This window comes from Trachurus japonicus, chromosome 15, assembly GCF_045865225.1.
Source record: "Trachurus japonicus isolate A0001 chromosome 15, Traja_1.0".
Taxonomy (NCBI): domain Eukaryota; kingdom Metazoa; phylum Chordata; class Actinopteri; order Carangiformes; family Carangidae; genus Trachurus; species Trachurus japonicus.
The window spans coordinates 7,587,253-7,608,445 of NC_140921.1; the positions used below are offsets into that span (position 1 = coordinate 7,587,253).

At 42.6% G+C, this 21,193-nt stretch overlaps 2 protein-coding genes across 2 annotated transcripts in view; one reads left to right on the forward strand and one right to left on the reverse strand.

The window, feature by feature from the left end:
* The window catches only part of nrg3a (neuregulin 3a), a 399,759-nt gene that overhangs the window by 299,705 nt on the left and 78,861 nt on the right, over positions 1-21,193 (forward strand). Inside the window, exon 3 of the mRNA XM_085799387.1 lies at positions 16,361-16,434. Coding sequence (XP_085655513.1) covers positions 16,361-16,434 — 74 coding nt within the window. The remainder of the gene's footprint in view (positions 1-16,360; positions 16,435-21,193) is intronic.
* The window catches only part of cbr1 (carbonyl reductase 1), a 176,541-nt gene continuing 156,591 nt past the window's right edge, over positions 1,244-21,193 (reverse strand). Inside the window, exon 8 of the mRNA XM_085799390.1 lies at positions 1,244-1,261. The gene's annotated coding sequence lies outside the window, so the exon portion shown is untranslated. The remainder of the gene's footprint in view (positions 1,262-21,193) is intronic.

The window sequence follows — 21,193 nt, forward strand, 5'->3', positions numbered from 1 at the left end:
TGCAAAATCATCTCTTCGGTGCTCCTGAATGCATCATTGGTGATGTAACCTGGTCACCGAGTGTTTCATTATCACTCAGCTTCATTCACATCTTCAGTAGGGCTCCTCCTCTCCTGATCCACAGCCCTGTTGATGTCTTTTTCTGCTGTCTTGGTGTTTGTGGTGTCTCCGTCTCTGTCTCCATCTCAATCTCCATCTTCTCCACAGCTCGTTGTTACTCAGTGTACTCAAGGCTTTGTAGAGCAATTACCTCTGCAGGTAACCTTAGGCATGTACCTTAGACCTCCCAGCTCTTTAATGCTCTAAAGTGTTACCAGTGGTTTTACCTTCACAGAATCCATTAGTGTCATGATGTATTTGTAACATTGCAATCAGTCGCTGATAACCATGTTACTGACATTGAGATGTTATAACCTTCCATTAGCTTGTACAACTGTATTTTTATCATGAACTACAGTTCCTGTGCCTGCTTGTAGCGTGGAGGCAGGATGGCGGGGTTTTGTGAGGACGGCACAAAGTTTTGAACACAAATGACAAAGAAAACTAAAGTAAAAAGAACAGAGAAGAATGGAAAATTAAAAAAAACAAAAAACAAAGTGATGGGATTTAAATATCCAGGAGGGAGGAACGAGACGTTGGATGGATTTGAACGTTAATCTTGGACATTTTGTCCAAATGTAAATTCGAGGATTGCTTTTAAATAATGTCTCGATACATTGGAATTTGATGCCGAACGCCCGGGCATTCACACACATTTCTCATGCAGTTTGTGTCGGACCAGCTGAAGGGGGGCTGCCCTACTTTTTTTGGAGTGTTCTTGTCCTCATTTCTTCTTTTCTTGGAGAATGAGGGAGCTCTCAGGCTCCTACTGTACAGTACGTCTTAGTCTTAGTCGTACACTGTGTGTGTGTGTGTTTGCGGACTCCAGAGGGTGGGGGGTTTAGGAGGGGGGGTAAGAATAGGCGACGCGGCGTTGCATCCAAATGCTTCTGCTGGTTTCTCTATAAGAATTTAAGCCATCCATCACCCGACTGTATGAGACGACTTGAATGCAGCCAAAGCAAAGACGTATCTATGAGACGTGTCACATCGGGCCGCGTTTTATCAACACATCACATTGTTCTGTGATTGGCTGGCATGGCGGCGGAGATCACGGAGGCTGACTATCACCGTGGGGATTAAGTGATGAATCCTTTTCAGGGCTCGAAAACTACATAACATCCCCTCTCTCCCTTTTAAACCCCCCCTTTCTCTCTCCCACCTGCTTTTCTCAATCGTTTTTTTTCTTTTTTTTCATCCTTTTATACCTCATCACTCCCTCTCACTCAACTCTGGCTCTCTCTCTCTCTCAGAGCCAGAGGCATGCTGGGTAAATAGACTGCACTCTAATTGCCAATGTAATGTTGCTGCGGTTCCACTCATCTCACCTGCCTAATTAATACTACAGCTGTCACCTCTGTTCTCTTCTCTCTCTCACACCCCTGGTTACAATTATAGGAGGCAACACATTCTTATGAGTTCATATCACATACTGTCTCCCTCTATCTGCTCAGCCTCACCCCCTATCCCCCTCTCTATCCCCCTCTCTTCCTCTCTCTCCATTGTAAAACATGACCCTGTCAAACTGACATGATTCACTGAGCTGCACTTTGAGAGCAGTGAGAAAACTGCTCCAAAAAAAAGAAAAAACATCCTGCGATAAATGTCTGGCTTCATGATGAACTTATAAAAATGCGATTTATAAAAATACACACGATAAAATGTCAAAGAATTTTTCACAAACACGAAATAAAAGATGACAATTGTGCATTTCCTCACAGATATTTACACACGTGCATGAATCACCCGACGGGCGGTTGGAGGCTCTTATCCTGCAGCGTCACATAACTCGTTAGGATCCACACACCGTCACATCCATCGTCTAATCAACAAATCATCACATACACGTTGGTCTAAATGTAGAAAAGACGACTCTTTGCCAACACTGAGCCAAGATTGGACAAAACAGCCTTTCTCCAGCCTCGCTCTGATCCCTCTGCAGGCAGGACATGTTGTTTTTTTGTTTTTTTTCAGGTCTTTCTGGGTCACATAAGCCGCTACATGTTGCTCGTCCTGGGGCACAGCGGAAGTCTTGTGTAAATGGCTTTTCCTGTAATGTAGTAATTATTTCCTCTCGCTTCTTTCTTGTCCTCATAACAAAGCTCCTTCACACACACACACACACACACACACACACGCACACACACACTTTTCCCCCCCTTCTCTTCTAAAGAATGCTGTTGACAACACATTTTTGGGGGGAGGTTCACTTTTGCTTTTGTTGTTGCAGCTATTTTCTTCCACTTGCTGTCGTCTTTATTGTCGGCAGGCCTTTGTGAAGTTTAACATATTGTTGTTGTTGGAGATTAAAATTGATGAGGATAAATGGAGTTTCAACGTTTAGCAAATATGTCGTCTTCCTGTTCCACTGACTGCTCCTTGATGCTCAACCTCAATCAACTCTCAGACTGACCTCAGGTTTTTTATTTTCTCCTTTTGCATTTTTTTTTTTGCTTGTTTTCCTGGGAACAAAGATTACATGTGACAGGAGTAAGATGATTAATACAGTCAAAGGAATTTGTGGCCAAAAATCTTATACTCCTGGATGTCTGCTACCTGGATTCAGACTAAACCAGTCTATGATTTGATTTGACTTTGACTTTAAATTGATTTGACTTTGATTTAAATTACCTAGAATGTATTACTATGTTGTTTGTGTTGTCTACAAAGGAAATCTTTTTGAATATTAATATTACTTATTTATTTAAGGGTGTATGTAGATTCAGGGGCTAAAACGATGGTCTACAATTCTTGCATTTTTCTTTTGGTTGGTTTGTGTTCACATGGTAACAGTCCCAAGTGATCCTAAGTTGTAAACAAATGCCATGCACGAACCAACTGTTCTCTCATTGGTCAGAAATCTTTCCCGGAAGGAGGAGGTAAAACAAAAAACATGGAATAGAGGTCCCAAGGGGCCTGAAAATTTAAACCCGACCTGCATTTGAAATCAATTACTGTATGTTCTCACTGCAAACAAACCACTCTAGGGTTCGAATTGAAGCGATCCGAGATGAGACCAGCTCGGATATCTGAACCAAACGAACCGATCTTTGGGGTGAAACGCTCCCCATTTCGAAACGACTGCTCCAAACCAGCCAGGTCTGAATTCACCCTAAGTTTTGGCCTCAGAGCTCCTTAAAGTGAACTTCCTCTTTGAAGGAGACATAAAACACAGTAGCAGTAATTACCAGCAGTTCAGTCTGATCACACTTGTGAAGGATGATGATGTCCTGCCGGTGCACACCAGACACCACCGGCCACTGCAGGGCAGCGGTGATGTGTAGACGTCTGGTGTTTTTCACTCATTCATTCATTGCTTTCTGTTTGTTTCGCTCCCTGCAGCAGTTTCACCACTTCAGGTCAAGATGTCGAATGCTCAGTTCCGTCCAGTATTGAATATTTTACAGCAGGTTTTCCACAGCGCTTGTGTCGTCAACCTTACAGACAAAGGTTCCCACCCAGATTCGGACAATCTGTGTTAAACACCTTTCATTTCTTCTTCCCGTCGATGTTCTTAGCAAGTTTTATTCCAGACGTGCGTGTCCATGAAAGCAATCCGGCTTTGTTTGAGGGTTCACTCGGGGGGCAACATCAGAGAACACCAAAGGTCATCACTTTAGGTGTGAATGAATTCACACCTGCCAAGTCTCCTTCAGTGATCATCTGTTATCTGATACCCCAGCTGCCACGGTATCTGTTCTTCAGCTTGATATCATCATAGTGACTTCAAATCGGAGCCTGCTTTGCATCAGCTCCTTATCAGCTTTTGCTTTGTGCAGATTTGCATCTAACTCTTTTTTTATGTTGTTGTTGTTTGGGTAATGAAGACAGAGCTTTCGATATTTAGTCTGCCTGCAGAGCAGAACCCAATCCAGCAGCAGAAATAATGACCAGTGTAATGCGATGGCTCGGGAACTGGACGGACTTTTGTTTGGAAAATAATTGGTTTTTTTTTCACAACTTTGACATCTATCTCTCTCTCAGGCTGAGGGAAGTGTGTACGTCAAAGTCCTTAATCGTCACCGTGGGGTAATAATCCTCTGGAAACTGGTGAAGCCACTGTAATATAATCCTCTGCTGTGGCCTCAGGTTGTGTTTTGATTAAAGTGGAATTCCTCCATAGTACCTGGAGGTAATGGGGCTTGATATAGGCACATTATATGGATAAAATACAGAAAATATTTTAATGATTGATTGCATGCATCACAGTGATCCTAATGGTGCTTTATGCCTGGACCAGGAAGGTTTGATTGTAATTTAAAGAAACAGAAACACAAACCAACAGAAAAAACTGAAAAAAATATATATATTCAAGCACTGAGCTTTTTGCAAAAGACAAATTAGAACTTCAGTGCAAAGATGACCTGATATTTTCCCAGAGTGCAGTTTGATTTTAGGAACATTTTTGATGGTGCATTCAAAGACATTTCCTAATTTAAACTTACACTCATTTGAGAGGAAACATTGTTTGTTTGGTAAAACATAATGGCATCAATTTGTCTGGCCAGAATTTGCTTTACCATTCTCTAAGTTTCACATTAACCACTTCTATCTCTTTCTGTAAAATAATAAATAAATAATAGTAATAATTGGCTTGTGGTGCTTTCAAGTGCTCTGTGTGTCGGCAGCTGGAAAGTGGTTCATTATCAAAAATAAGTATGAAATAACAGAAATATCCCTGTGAATGCCAACCGAGGTAATGTGAAATTACCTCTTATCAGTGGACTTGTATTTGTTCAGCAGACACCTTCATACACACACATTTTCAGATTTTCCGGTGGATTTATTTCTAATCGTACATCAACTGTCTTTGCAACTGCTCCCAGTCGCATTGCTGTAATGCTTCCTATGGGGCAATGGCGTACATTGTCGGAGCGGTGAAATTACATTTTACATGCATAAGAATTTTAAATCCCAGCATCAACGTTAGGGAGATGAAGTGTCTGCCAGTTTCCAGAAGGTTATAACTTAAAAATTCCTTTGTGTAGTATTATCCAGCCAAATGCCTTCTTAGCTGTGCCCTCTAACGGGATCAGAAGCATGCAAGTGACACTTTCACAGTGAGGAAATGTATCCGAGGGGGACGCAAAAATCATATGAAAACAGAAGCCAAAAGGGGGCAACTTTAATTATCAGATTACCCTGACGGACTTTTCTGCCGCTTAATTTTTGTCCAAAGGTCAAAGCTTTCATGAGAGTATTGTTCCTCAACAAGACTCCACACTCTCCTGCATAAATCTTCCTCTGGCATTTGGATGTTTTGGTATACTCTCTGAAATTAGGAAGCGATAAAGCTGCCACCCCTGTGGTACCTCATTTAAACAAGTCCATGGTTCCTTTTGTTTCAACCGCCAAAGGGCATTGCAGCATCTCCGGCAGAAAACAAGGAACACTGAGGGTGGAAACGCTCATTACTGCAAATTATCCTCCTCTTCTCTCCTCACTGTAGTTTGTGGCAAAGTCACAGTGAACATACTGTATTTCTGGCATTGATGATAATAACTAGTTTTTTTTTTTTTTCAACCTTACACACTCAAGAGTAAAGTCTTTCAAGACAAGGACATAACACCTAAATCTGATTGATGAGCTTATTAGTCCAAACGCTGCTGTAACGACCTCCTCTCCTCTGGTTTCAAGACTTTCAGAGAAGATTCTCAATCTTTATTTTTTTTCTACCATAAAAGCAACAGTGAAGTCAAACATTGATGTTTGGTCATAACGTCAGGGTTGTGAACAGTCTTCCACTTTGTCCCAGAGGTGTTGAGGTCAGGGCATAATGGAGGTCCTTGAAGGCCAATGTGGGAAAAACATATTTCTTTGGAGCAGGAGATGGACAGATGGATCAGTTTAGGGTCATCAGTGAAGGAGGTGTTGTAACCAGACAATCGGCTGAAATGGGTTTCCTATGGGCTCAACCTTAGAAATGAGGTGAAGAGCTCTGACTGGGTGAAGGACTTCCAATGGTGGCCGTCTCAAGAGGAGCTGGAAACCATTGTTTGGTGGAGGAGAGGTTTCTTTGCTTTACATGGATGGATGGATGGATGGTTGGATGGATGGTTGGATGGAAGCAAAGTTGTATGGAAGCATATTACTGTGTATGATTGAATAAATATCACCTTACTTATATTATTTACTGTAATCACCATTGGACAGTAAAAGTCCTTGGTTTGTTGTGTGACCTCCATTTGCTCAGAAGAAGGAGGCACTTCTCAATTTGCAGTAATGAACATTTTCACTTTAGAATAAACATTGAAAAGCCTCCAATTAACCTCCCCTGGATGTTGTGTCATATGAACGTATATATCTATACATACATACCCACTGTGCTGTATAGTACAGGTTGCTGTTGTTCAGTGGATGGAGGCAAAAAAAAAGGCAGCTGCAGCTTGTCACTGGCAGAGATAACGGCTAATTTAATCGATCTAAGTACCTCGGTACTCCCTTTAACATTCAGATGCAACGAGCAGATACTCCCTGAATCCCACTGTCAATAGAACGAACAAAGTATCTAATCAAAGTGACTTGGGGGAGGGAAGTATTAAGCAGAGAGATAAGTAATAAAGTGTTAATATGCATATGGAGAGGAAGCCAAAGACAGGGAGAGGACTGGAGAGAGAGAGGGTAGAATAAAAAAAAGAGAGATAAGCATTTAGATATGAAGTGTTATCTCACTGTTAATGATATTTCCAGCCGCTATCAAGATCACAGTCACAGGGGTGTATTTATAGAGTGTGACATGATAGTCTCCTACAGCATAAGAGGTGCTTATAGGTGACTTCTACTGAACTGGAGGGAAGAGCTGTGTGCACAGAGGCAACTTTATGGAGTAAACAAGAGGATCTACAATCACTGCCTGACCTTTAAAGCTGGAAACCTTCCCCCTCTTCCTTTTGTTTCTCAAGGTTCGGCAACGGTCGGTTAGGAAAAGATTATGGTTTAAGCAACACTCAAAATTGAGGTGGTTTCAGTCAGGTAGCTCTATTTGGCTTTGTTTTCACCCTGAGTTTAAGGCTTACAGTGTTTGGCCTTTGTCATCCTCGGTTTCAATGACCAGAAAATAAGAGAGAGCGCAAGTTCTTGCAGTTTCTCTGCATATGTCTGATGATGTGATGTATAAAGGTGTGACCTTTGTGACCTTTGTGGCCCTAACTGGCAATGAAAAGCCAAATGAGATTAGGTAATCATGGCCTACAAGGAAGTTTTGGTTAGGGAGAGCCTGCCTTTACTATTCTCAAGGAAATTTAAATCGAATGCAACATGGACTTGGTTATTTGTCTAGGAAGACGTTTCACCTCTCATCCATCTCATCCAAGAGGCTTCATCAGTTCATGTACGCATCTGACCAGGCTAGGACTGCCTTTACCATTACATCGCAGACTGACACTCCTGTCACAGAGCGACTTTGGCAACATGTGACTTGTTTTCAAAAATTTTTGAAGATCCACCTGTTGGACCTTTTGTTGCCGAGGACAAAACAGCAGCATTTGAAGGAGCTTTTGAAATGAGAGAGCCACTATCATGCTGCTGGTCTTTAATAAATGCAGCGTCAAGGATGTGGCCCTGATTTGACCCATTATTGTTGACACATAGTTCGATTTTTAAGGTGGAGAGCACATCAGACACATGTTTAACTGCCTGATCCCACAATTTGTCCTTGGTGAAGCTTTAAGATGCTTCCTGATGCTTGACACTCAAAGCATTGAGTAGGTTTTACATGAAGTGTTCCTTCAAGGTCAAGAAACATCACCTGAGGACAAACCAAGACTGGTGTGAAAGGCGATAGGACACGAACTGCAGCTCTTTGCCACCGCAGCGTATTGCTTTAAACAAGTTTTTTTTAATGACAGTCCACTTATATATTTTCAACAACAGTGACAACACTTTCTGTTGTCTGGCGTTATTCACTAAAGGATTGCTTCCAGCTCCTCGGTTGTTTTACAAAACGACTGTTGCTGTCACTTTCTGGCGAGGAGTCTGCTGCTCTTGTTTGTTGTCTTTCATGTGTCTCTTCTTTTCTTCCGTCTGGAGCTGTACTGACTATTTCAGAGATCCTGGATGAGCTAATGTAGCACTCGATCTGTTCCCAAGAGGGATTTCTTGGACAAATCCAGTTTTCACTTTCTTTTCTGGCTTGTCAGATGTAAAACAAGAATTTGGGTGATAGACAGTTTTTTCCTGCATACAGGCTGTGGTGCCAAACATCGTCCTCCTTTCATTCTTTCTCAGCTTTACCTTTGGTTTACATACATTTGGGGAATGTAAACAAGAGTTAGAAGAAAAGAGGACAGATGCTAGGGCAAAAGGTGAGTAGTTAAAGAAGAATAGAATAGAGAGAGCTGTATTTTTTGTTTTAATTCTGGGACCAGCGGCCAGGTGGGGCTGTGAATTATTGAGCGACTTCCTGCCTCTGCTGAAAGGCTTTTTGAGAGAGACGGCGGTGGTGAGGTTTCACAGGGCTCATGGCGAGCTGTGGAGGAAAGGGGGGCACATATTCAAACACCGTGGCATGTACTGCAACATTCAGTAGGAGGCATCTTTTATTTAAACACGGGAGAAGCTCAGCAGTCGGTTGCACTTGACAAGTGGAAACATCCAGAGAGAAAAGAGCAGGGAGTGTTGGAGATGACCCGGCTGCCGCTCGGAGATACAGCGGTGGCAGGACGGTCGGTTTTCTCACTCACTTGATTTCTAGACTCTTCATTTGCCTTTTTTTAGGGAAGGATTTAGATTCTGAGCCTCAGTTTGAACCCGACTCCACTCAGGTTGTGATGTAACCTTTAAAACTCAGGTCGGTTGAAGTTTTTCTCCCTTCTCACATTTCTATTCCAAATGGGGCATGTGTGCCAAATCCCAGCGAGCTTCACAGCGCCCTCAGATCCAGTTAGACTTGTAACTTTTAAACTGCTGACTAAATGAATACGTTCCTCTTCCCCTTGAAAATTTCAGGCTTTCTCCAGAAGCTACTTTAGTGATTATAACTCCATGGTGGCCATTTGCAAAAGAAATTAAACTGGAATTGGATTAGACCGCAATTAGATGTTCTTCCTGTTTATTATGCATCTCCAATATTCACCACATTTAATATGAAATGACCTTTTTTTGTAAGTCTTTATTTGCACATATGTAATAATTATTTTATTATGTTATCATGTGTCATTTTTTGTTCAAAGATCAGCAAAATTGAGTCAGAATCCAAGTGATGCCCAGGAAAACACTCAATACATTGAGAAACGTATACTCACACACTCACTACACTTTCCTCTGGCCTCTACAAATGCTTGTTTAATTCCTTATTCTCCCAGAAGGTGCAAAGGGGGGAGAGGAGGTTTGGGAGGTTTGGTGTTTGGAGGAACAGAGGGAAGAACGGGGAAATTGAGGTCACAAGCTACGTGATAAAAACATCATGACCAGAAGGAAAGAGAGAGAGGGAGAGCTGCCAAGCTGGGGCTCATTTCCCCAAGGTGGGGATTTCTTTTTTCTTTTTTTTTAGCTGTTGCTTAAATCCAGCAAATACTCACCCTTGGATAAGACATCTAAATTGACTGGTTACATGCAACGAGCAGGAGTAATCTGCCTGGTTTTATCACTCCCATCCACGGCACCAATAAACTAGTGTTGTCAGGGCAGCCCACTCAGGCCGCGGAGGTTAATGCTCTGACCGGGAATGCAGCATCCTGCGGTCTGCGCCCGGCTGGAGACCTTTTGATGCTACACATTCCCCCATCTCTTTCTTCACACGTTTACTTACTTATTCGTCTTTCTGCTTTCAGCTCACAAAGGGGGTAGCATGCACCAACAAACATGTTTCAACAGTTTAAAGAGCGAGGCCTCTGCATGCATTTTGTTTTTCACTCTCCACTCTTTCAGACCAGTCTGGCTTATAGAAATCCTCGTACCTGCAGATGAAACAGATTCACAAACAGTCTGTTGTGGAGGATCTGCTATATTTATGTTCGGCTACAAATACCATTGGATAGAGTTCCTTCAGTGGCACACACACATGAATATGCACATCCATGAGAATCTTTCTGTGTGAAACACAAACATACAAACACATGTGCAGCTCCGTATGCGTGCACACAACACGACACATACAATGCAGGCAGTTTCCTCACCCTGCTGTGGCTCTGTGCGGCTGAGACGTGGCGCCCCAGATGCATTTCAATCACCCCCGTCTGGAAGAAATGAGAGACAAGACTTCCCTCGATACACAGCCAGGCTAGATTTTCATTTCAATTTTCTGTCCCATCAAGAAAGAGGAGGAATGAATGGAAACACATACGGTTGAGCGATATGTAATGTCATTAAAGTAGAAAAGTAATCATCTCAGGCCTCCTTTGAAGTCTGGGCTGTCAATTGTATTTGGTTGTCTGCAGGTCTGATTAAACAAACCTCCGAGCGGCAAGTTGCTATTAAAGCCGAGCAGACATATGGGATTACATTAGGATTTGATACATCAAACGATATGGCTTTATTGAGTATCCACGGTAACAGTAACAGCTGGTAAATCTTCGCTATCTTAAAACCTAATTAGAAATAACACAATGAAAGAAAATCTGTTCCACCTGTCCTCATCTGTCGCACGTTTTTTTTGTTTCTCATTATAACGTCCAAAAGTTGCTTTGCAACTGTTTAAAAGAAGAAACGAGTTCCTTGTTGAATCAATAAAACTTTGTGAACTGTCTCTAGTTGGTTAATTGTCTCAATCAGCGTCTTTTTACTGTGAGTGTTTATTCCCAGACGTATAAATCCCCTGAGGACTTGTCCCATGTCCACTTGGCTGAAAGGGATCTAGGAAGGACAGGAAACAAGGAGCCCACAGGCCGCCAGTGCAGCAGGTTATCATGGGATAGCGATACATTTTGCTGTCAGGCGACATCTAGTGGCCGTAGTAATTATGACAGGAGCAAAGCGTAGGTAGCATAAAGAGAGGACAGGAGGACGTTAATATGGACGGACGGGTCAAGAAAACTCAACAATATGACACAAGAGAGTGGTTTTTATGTTTAATATGATTGTTTTTTTTTTACAAGATTATACATGTGGTATTACATATATTATCACTGTAACCATGACAACACAGATCATCTAATGTTGAGAAAATACTACAGTAATTTCAGCTGAAATCAATTGGTCTGAGATTAGAGATCTGTTATTTCATCGTGTAAAAGGGAAATTAACTGAGTTTCCACATGTTCAGATAATTATAAAAGACTAATATTAATAATGATGATAATAATAATAGGTTTGGGAGCTAATTGGTGTTGAGCAGTGATTGATTGGCAGCATTGTGTAAAAAGGTCTGGGCTTTTCACCAAATCATGACTGGACGGATGTGTGAACCGTTTTAATATAAAGTGATGTTGGTTGTCTTGGTGATATTTTTTGACTAGTGATATTTTTCAACTGAGCGGCTGTGTTGCCAGGTCGGACAGAAACGCTGCTTCTCCATTTCCTGTTATTTGTCGGCCAGTTTGCTGGAGCTGTATTGGACACTTTTGCTCGAAAAGAACGAACTCCATGCTGAGAAAATGTGAAGATCATTGAGCCAACCTGTCACAGTCAGACCAACGCACTGTGCCATATTTTCTTTTAATAGACCGTTGAGCCTGGCGCTGCTGTGTGACTGCACTGTATTAAATTGGTCTAAGCGGCCACCCTGCCAAGGAGAGAGACGCGGCCGTGTAGATCTCTAATAATTCTTCTGATGTTTGACACTGCAAATTGCCTCATTATTTTATTTGTATCGCATCTTTAGTATCTGAGGAGGGAATCAGTGGACGTGATGAATGTTTTCTGTCTCGTACACCGACCCAGCAAGAGCAGTGAAACAATTGGGTTTACAGAAAAGAACATTTCAGACATGTATCTCCATTTGCCAGTTTTCACTCTGTCTGCACTGGACCAGTCCTGTGAAATACAGCAGCAGCTGCACAGCAGAACATGCAGAACAAAATTCAGTAGGACAGTATGAGGACAGAGACCACTTTATGATTTCTACTTGATCGTCCCTTTAATTTGGTCTTGGTCCTTTTTCAGTCTCAGATGAGTGGATCACAAATGTAGAGAGGAGACGGTTAGGAGAGACTAATAAGAGGATGGAGAATTTGAAGTAACAGGGAATTTATTAGGAAGGAAAGGAGTAGATGTTGTTGCAAAGTGGATCACCATGGGAACCGGTCCAAATGGAGTAAGGTTTTGCACAGACACTGGAGCTGAGGGAAGATGTCAGGTGTCCACGGCTGAAGTGGTAAAGGTTACAGATCATCAGTGTTGAAGCATTAGCCTGCACAGGTAGATGTTGTTCTGCAAAGCTTCATTAGTATGATGCCGATACCGCAGACACATGCAGCGATGCACTCTGTTTTTTTGATGAGACATGAAGGCGTCAACAGAAACTGGGTGAAGCTGATTCAAAATAAATTATCTAGTTGCTTGTCACTGAGAAGTTGATGGTGAATTTCTGCTCCAGTTTCAGTCTGATCTCTTCAAAGCTCCACTTCTGTATTTGTCCTGATCTTCAGCAGGAATGTTCAGTTTTACATCACAGGGAGTAAAAAAAAAAAAAAAATGCAGCTGCATGTTTTCCCACATACATAGAGAAGTTTTGAAACGCTTCAATGGGATCTGCACTTTCCCTATACATTCTGTCACGCATATGTTCATGTCAGCTTGTGCACTGGCGAGAGTGTTTTTCACACTTCCACTTTGCAGAGAGATATCATCCTCCAGGCAACACGTTTATATATAAATATATATATTTATATATAAATCCATCCCGCTCGTGCAGCTTTGTATGTTTGTGAGAGATTCATACACACACACACGCATGCTCACTCTCACACACACACACGCACACTCATATGCATTTTCATCCTGTTTTCTTTTAATTAAAGACTGCAGTGCTAATTAGAAGCCATGCAACTCTTCAGCACCCTTTTATTTTTACTCAGCTTTATGAAGCCTCATCCTGACATGACTTGATCTCTGCTGGGAGGGAGAAAGCAAATCTTGCAGGATCCATAACTTCACATGCAGCACAGAGCAGGCCATGCTGCAGAGGGATGTTACATGGTCAGAGAGGCTACGGCTCCGTCTACACCACCGTGTGTTTCCTTCTCTTTTCTTTTAACCACACTCTGTTCAGTTTAATCACTGCGATATGTTCCTCCTCAGCCCTTTTTTTTAATGAGCACTCAATGTCACCGTGTTAATCCTCTATTCTTTTAATTATCTTCCTCACCTCCACATGGTTTGACAAAGGTTACCTCCTGTCACAGTCTGGTCAGTTTGAGTCACAGTGGCACAGAAAGATGTTAAACGACATAGAAAAGCACAGAGAAAAGAAGTCTGACTGTGTTTCAAGTGTCAGCATGGACATCTGAAGACTTTAGTCCCGAACTGAAGCATCCGAGTCTGAACATCGCTCCATTGAAACCGCAACTTTAAAAATTGTGTCATTTGACAATTGTGTCTGTTTGTGTTTGTTTTGTTCTCTCTCTCTCCCACACATCACATATTTGGCATCACGCGTTGCGAACTGTAAGATCCGAGAACAACAAGAAGGAGGAGGAGGAGGTGGAGGAGGAGGTGGAGGAGAGGCGGCCACGCTGACACCTTGACAAATGATGAGATTGTTGTGGCCTCCTTAAACAGCGTGGTTGATATCGTGACCATCTGTCACGGAAGTGATGTGATGTGCTGTGATGAATGTGAGTGGGAGAAGATCTAATATATACGTATATACAAGAAGAGTTGCTTGCTTTACAGAAAAAAAAACATATATCCGTGGGTTACCGTAGCAACCGGTGTTTACCATCCTTGGCAGAGATGCAAGTTGTTTTCTCAGGAATACAATGAAACAGATGGATTTGAGCTTCCAAGGAGCAAGTGATGATGAACTGATGTCACTCCACCATTTGTTGTAAAAATAAACAGCGGACCCGATGAACCTGAAGATCGTTAATATGTATGTGGTCTTATTCACTGCTGTACGTATAATAACTATAGGCTGCCTGTTATATCTCAGAAACCTCCCAACTTAAACTACTGTATCATCACTGATTGGTAACCATGGCAATAATCAGTATAGGGAAATTGCAGTTCAATCAGTTCAGACTGATAAGGTTGTGAAAAGAGATGACATTTGTTGTGCACAAGATAACTTTGGCGCTTAGACTCCACAGGATGTGGATCGGCTTAGTGAACTGATCAATGGATGTGAAGCTTGTATCTAAAGAAGACCCCCCCCACCCACCACCCACCCCCCGGGCCCAGACACGGGTGGTGGGAGGGAGTATGATGCCTCTGGTCATATTGGTTCAGATGAAGATGGTCTGTGTCTTGATTGTGAAGGCGGTGAAGGGCCGTGAAATTCCTCGGGCTGAAATGACAGCTGGACGACGGCAGAGAGAGTGAGCTCTTTTACATCTGGCAGCTAACGACTGATTGGTGAAAGAGAGAAGGCGGCAGATTGCGATTGGATAAAAAAACAAGTGAAAAGAGGTGGAGCAAAAGGATAGCGGGAAGAGAGAGTCTCCCTGGCTGAACCTTCGCTAAGCTTCATTTGAGTAAATCAAGAAGCTTTTTACTAGAAAACAAAAAACATTAAACCGCACAAACTTTCACTTTCCCACTTCTACTGTTCTCCGACACACAACCAAATATAAAAAGCTGGAGCTCGGTCACTGAGGAGCCGATGGCCGACTCTAACGAACTGTTGCAGTCTGATGAAAAAAGCGCTCATTAGTAGACACAGGCTGCCCCGGGGCCGAGCAGCTTCGACCAGCTGTGTGGCGAGGCCCAACCGGGCGGCACGGGGCGATAAACCGATAAATCCACCTCATTGTGATTGATTTGCAAGTCAGAGAATAAAGGCTGGTGATAATAGCCTAACCACACAATATTGCTTATTATTTTTGTTTTGTTTTTAAAAAGCAGCATCAATGTCACGCTCTCTCGTCCTTTCACCGTACGCTCCGCCATATTTTTACCACCTCCACACCTCTCCCCCCCTCGACGGTGAAGACGCTCTCCGTGCACGCCGCCGCTGCACAGTCGAGTGCACCTATCCCCGCCCACTGCAGGTCATTTAATAATTGAAAATCACTCACTGTAGATGAAAGACAAACAGGAGAGCAGCCATTATCATTCCGCACGGAGCGAAAAACTCTTTGATATGTCGCGCCGCATTCTCTTTCAAACTTGATTTTTCGTCTGGCTGGACAAAGATGTTTCTCAGTCGGGGGTTTCCAAAAGCAGGAGCCAGTGGGATATGTATATTTGCTCCGCTGTCGGCTTGTCAGAGTAGATACAGATTAATTCCAGGAATGTCCATGAAACAAAGCCACGGGGGTAAACAGGGGAGGAATTGGGATGCAGGTTGGATAGAAGAGAAAATTGAGACTCATTGAAACAGAATAGTTGAGAAGGTGACTGAATGATAGATTGAGTTGATATAGCAGGGTCAGATTTAGAGAGCTAGCGTGTGTTATTCCTGCAGCTGGAGTTTTTTTTTTTTTTAATCTTTTATTTGCATGGATAAGACTTTGCATTTTCCTCAAGAGGTGTCGGAGAGAAAAACAGAACAGCGGGGCGAAGGTACAAATGGCCAGAGGCACAGATAGATAACCAAACCATCTGAGGCACCCAATTAGGCAGCGGCACTGCAGCCTGGCATTTTAGCCTCCATGCTAACTCTGTGTGTGTGTATCTGTGCACCATAGAGCACAGTTGCACTTCCATATGTTGATAAGGGTATATTTATGGCTCTGAAGCTAATTAAAAACGCATCTTTTGCATATAGTTTTTTTTTCCTGGGACACTTCTGAAGAGCAGCAGCCGAGGCACATTTCAGAATTCATTAGCTGCTTAATGATCATTGCCTGAATGGCACTCTCACTAATGCGCCAATCACATGTAACAGTCTCTATTTCTTGAAAGTTTCTAGAGGTATCTATGTAGAAAACATGGGACTATATCTTCATTCATCTTCAGTGGGCGTCACTGAGAGCTGCAGCTCGTGGTTGGAGGTCTCAGACAGATCTCCTCACTATTAGTTCCTTCCTGTCAGAACGCCTTACTCTGCACTTTCTGTCAACTCAGCGTGCTCCTGCGAGGACTGAGCCTTACCTACATTTGTCTCGAAGCAACGAGGAGACGGTTTTTATAGCGCGGCATCTGTTGTAGTGGCATTTGTTCGACCTGACTCGCTCGCTGACTGATCGTTCCTTTTTCCCTTTGTTTTGTTTTCCTGCACCAGGTGTCGAGAAGGCTACCAGGGGATCCGCTGTGACCAGTTTCTGCCCAAGACAGACTCCATCCTGTCTGACCCAAGTGAGTTCAACTTCTTTGTATCAAATACAAGTGCGGTACAAATGTGCATCAGATGAATGAAAGTAAACAAAGAGGAACATTTTGTATCTTCAGAGCTGTGATAATAAAACACCGGAGTAACGCAGGTGTTCATAAACTTACACTGACAACTGCTGCGTGTGTTCTCGCTACCAGTTCCTCTGCTTTGCCATGCAAACATTATAGACTGACTAATGTATGATAATATTACCTCGGTGACTATTACAGGAGCACTCAGCCACGCTCGTATAAAATTGAAATCTGCTCTGTGTGAAATCCATAGCTACAATTTGAACTCACACCCTTGAAATATGCAGATAAGTGTCGTCAGTCTTCTCCTCGTCGTAGTGGACATTAAATTCTATTAAAAAAAAAAAAAGCTGGATGTCCGTAGTGCACAGTGGACAGTGTGGATTTAGTGTCAGTGGGTTTTTAATGCACGGTCCTCAGCCGCTGGTTTTTGATCTTAACAGCTGGATGATTGTAGTTACAATAATTGCATTCACCTAGCGTCACAGGTGAGCATCAGGCCCTGATTAGAAAACCAGCGGGGCTGCGTGGACCAAAAAATGGAAAAACCCACCGCTGCACTGATACACACAGTAACACACAACCGCCACTGCAGGGCAGAAAAAACAACATCTTTCCTTTTTTGCAAATTCTAAGATTGGATTGAATTTATTTTTGCTTTACACAAGTGGAAACATTGCAAACCTTCGAAGGCTTCGCTCTTTCTTTACATAAACTCATTATAGGAGCTCAAATTGCATTCGCCGCTGTCTCCTATACGCAGACTAACATCCATTCTGCCATCCCATAATGTCGTCCAGCTGAGGGAAGAACACAACTTCTGTCCTCAGCGCTCGCTATCTGTGGCATATTAATTTCCTCATCCCTTTCAACCTCATTGCAAAACATGCAGCCTTGTCACTGGAGCACCAACACAGAGGCAGTGCATTAGCTTATCAGTGACTTCTCTGCTAGCCAGCTGCACACAGTCACATTTAAACACTGTTTAAAGTAGAAGGACAGGGATTTTTCCTTTGTGTTTAGCCAATGTTTGCAAATTTTCACTGTGAATAAAAAAAAAAAAAAAGATAAAATTTCTCATCATGCAAATGCAGATTTTTCAGTTAGATTTTAGGGGTGAGAATGCACCATAAATGAGACGTGTAGATTGAATGTGTACTGTTATCACTTGCTCTTTCTTAATATCCTTTTACTTTCCAGATAATTAATTAAGTCTCCCATAATGAGGTTTTTAATTCCAAGCAAGTATTAGGGTAATTGTCCTTGTTAGAACAACATTGGTGTTCATTCAAGTGACACCCATCGCTTTGTTTGTACACCAAACCTACTGACCTGAACGTATTGGCAGCTAAGAACCGTTACCGTCCCCATCCCAGAAACAATTTGTCAAATGTCACATGGAAACAGTGGTTGTGTTGTGTTGCTACTGTATCTGCTGATCAGAGGGAAGAAGTATAATAGAAAGTGTGCTCCCAGCAGCTTCCTTGTTATTATCCCTGGGCCTTGCTGAGGGTGGGGGCTCAGGGGCCTCCAGGGGCTTCAGGCGCCCCGAAGCAGATTTTTATGTTTGATTTTTCTTTGTCTATAAAAGTCACAAAGCTGCATCTAAAGTGGGCTCCAATCACATTCATGCTCAGCGTCCTTCAATGTCAATACAAGAGCGCACATTAAAGGTCCCGTATTTGACAATTTTCTGGTGTTTCATTTGAAGTCGAGATCCATGAGAAGATGTGTGTGTGATTTTAAGAGCCGAAATCCATCTCAGTGTAGTTTTACATCTCCGTCTCTCAGGAGACGTCCCGACGACTCGGTTCAGTTTCTGAAAACAGAAGCTGTGTGCATTTCTCTGTGAACTGAGGCTTTGATACTCTCACAGTATTGATATAGAAGCTAGAGCTGATCTATAATCAAAGAAGACATGGAAATCTATTGCTATACATGTGGGACTATGTCCATACTATGTATGGTAGTCTTTCTCACGGGCACTTGAACCCCTGGTGGTTCTTGGTGTACAATTGTAAGGAGTGCTTGAATGATTTAGAAAAAAACAAAAAAAACATTTTATTTATGGACCTTTACAAACATTTATCATTTAACTAGAGCCATCACTATTGGCTTCAGAAGGTATGCTAATTGGCCATTCTTCCCAATCCCATATGTTTTAATGGGAAATTGGTCTTATCTTGATTAAAAAGCCACATTTGTTGGCCTTTTGGCTGTTACTACAAACTCATCACTTCCTGTCTTCTTTTCAAATTATGAACCCCCATTGGACAGTCTCCATTCATTTCTAAATTGGGCTTTTATTGTGAAATATCACACAGGAAGATGGTGTACAGCATTGAAATAGTGTATTTGCCTTCAGAACCATTAGTATATGCAATGGTGTAACTAAAATGGCTATTTCTATTTCTGTCAAATTGGTTCTGGACTTTTTTTGTCAACCACCACATACTTGTTGGTAGTGGTGGGGGGCATGGGAGGTTCTCAGGCAAAATATGGTAAATATTCTTCAGAGTCTCTTATGGACAAGACTAGTTCATAGACAAACATTCAGTACTGTAAATACATAATTACATTTCTATTGATAAAACAAATCAAACGGAACAATCCTCAGGAAGTGAACTGTGTTTGTAAAAATTTTGCACAACTTTCTTGAGTCAGAAAATATTCTAGTAAACTAGTGAACTGTCAAAATAAAATGTCACTGCGCTCTGCATAATACATGTTCAGGTGCAGTTTCCAACAGTTTCCAACAGCAGCATCATTTCAGGAGGGTGGGGGGTGGGGGATGGGGGGTTTGTTTGTGTATCTATCTGCAGATGCTTGGAAATAGCTGCGTGCTCCGACTTTCTCTCTGCGTCTCCCAAACAACAAGCGCAGGCATCTGTTTGTACTGTGGATTCACTCACAGTCTCAATAACGCTCCAGAAAAACTCCAGGGGAGGAGGAGAAGGAGGAGGAGGAGGAGGATTGAGTTTCAGCATCAAGAGGCAAAGTTGTTCTCCACCAAACCAAAGAACCGAATCTGAACCAGATCCTCAAATTGGTTTTCCTGCCTAAGTCACTTACCGATTATTAGTCTGTTAATCGTCGGGACTCTTTCAGGTGGATTTCCATATAAATTGTTTGGGAGTTTTTCCGAGTCATTACTGAGCAATGGGGGGACCGGGAAAAAAAAAAGAAACAGAAACTAATGTGTTTTCACTGTTTGGCATCCCAGTTGAACCAGACATCCATTCTGTTTGCATCACTTTCCTTCTCTCATTTCTGATCTCACTCATCTATTCTTTACAACTTTCCTCCACCTTCTCCATCCTCCATTCATTTTCTAATCGTAAGAATCGATCGGCCTACTTTCAGGTCATCCGTCTCGGCGCGGCGGCTTCAGTCCTGCTCTCCCGACAAGTCCCTGTTCACTGTTTCTCTGTCACACACACACAAAATAAAAAAAACACAATGTCATATAACCTATGGATTCCTTTTATTTTCCAGTAACACCACCTTCTTTTCTTCCTTTTTTTTTCTCCTCACATTTTATTCGACTTCCTGCTTCAAAAAGTTGGTAAGTGTAAAGTTGGAGAAGAAGAAGAAGAGCGGCAGACTGCTGTGCTCTCCCTCTTCTTTCTTTCCTCACCCCTGCAGATAAATCTTGTCATTGCATCACTTTCCCCGACTCCTTTGCTCGCAGCTCATCAGATCCTAATTTCCCGGGTTACCTTTGTGTCTCGTGTTCCAGCTTGCCTCAGTGTTGACACTCCCGCTCCTTTTGTTACCAGTTTCCCTCCAGACGGCTCCCCTCATCTGTGTCTCTCTAACCTCCTCCGTGCCATCCTTCCCTCAACACGCATCTCGTCCGGGGGAGTCAGACCTCATCCCCTTTTCTCCCCCTCCTCCCAACCCAACCAAACCCAACCCCCCCGTCTGCAGTTCTCTGTCCAAACTCATCTTCTAACACTAAGTGGCACGGGCCTCAGATGGGGCCGAGGCTCGAATTGCGCGAGCTAAAAAGGTTCAGCAGCAGGGCAGAGCCGGCGCTGCCAAGGACCTCTGGCACGCCGCGAGTCCCGACAGAAGGGAAGGAAGTGCACGAGCGAGGCTGGATGAAAGCGGACGCATCCTCTGAGTCAGGCTATCGCACTGTCTCAGGGTCTCGGAGGATGACGCCGGTGTCATGACTCCAATGGTTATACCAAAACAGGATGACACACAGAGAAAGAGAGAAATGTCTTGTCTCCCCAACAAAAAACAAGAAATAGTTTAATACCAGCGTCATAAATGATGTTTTATGATAACAAGCTCACACTCACAGCTCTCAAAGGGCTGCAGCTAATCATCTCAACCTTTCTGATTAATAGATTAGTCATTTTTCAGTTTCCAAGTTCAACTTTCAACTATATCAATTGAGAAAAGCAGCAAATTCTCAAACTGGATCGGGGAATTCGACAGTTTAAGACCTTGAAAAGGTTCAAACTGTTAGAAAAATGAATTTCTCAGAGGCTGAGAGTTTTATTTTGGATTCTGTCTGAGTTTCCAGAGAAATCAAAATACATCAGGCCGAATTAGAAAATTATAAAAATGTGAATGAAATACACACAAAACACCAAGACATGTAGAATATTTCCATATTTCCATCCGATTGGAGCGAGCGAGTGTTGTTTTATTCAGCTCCGACATCATCTGGCTTCAATTTACAGCTGGAGCAAGTTGA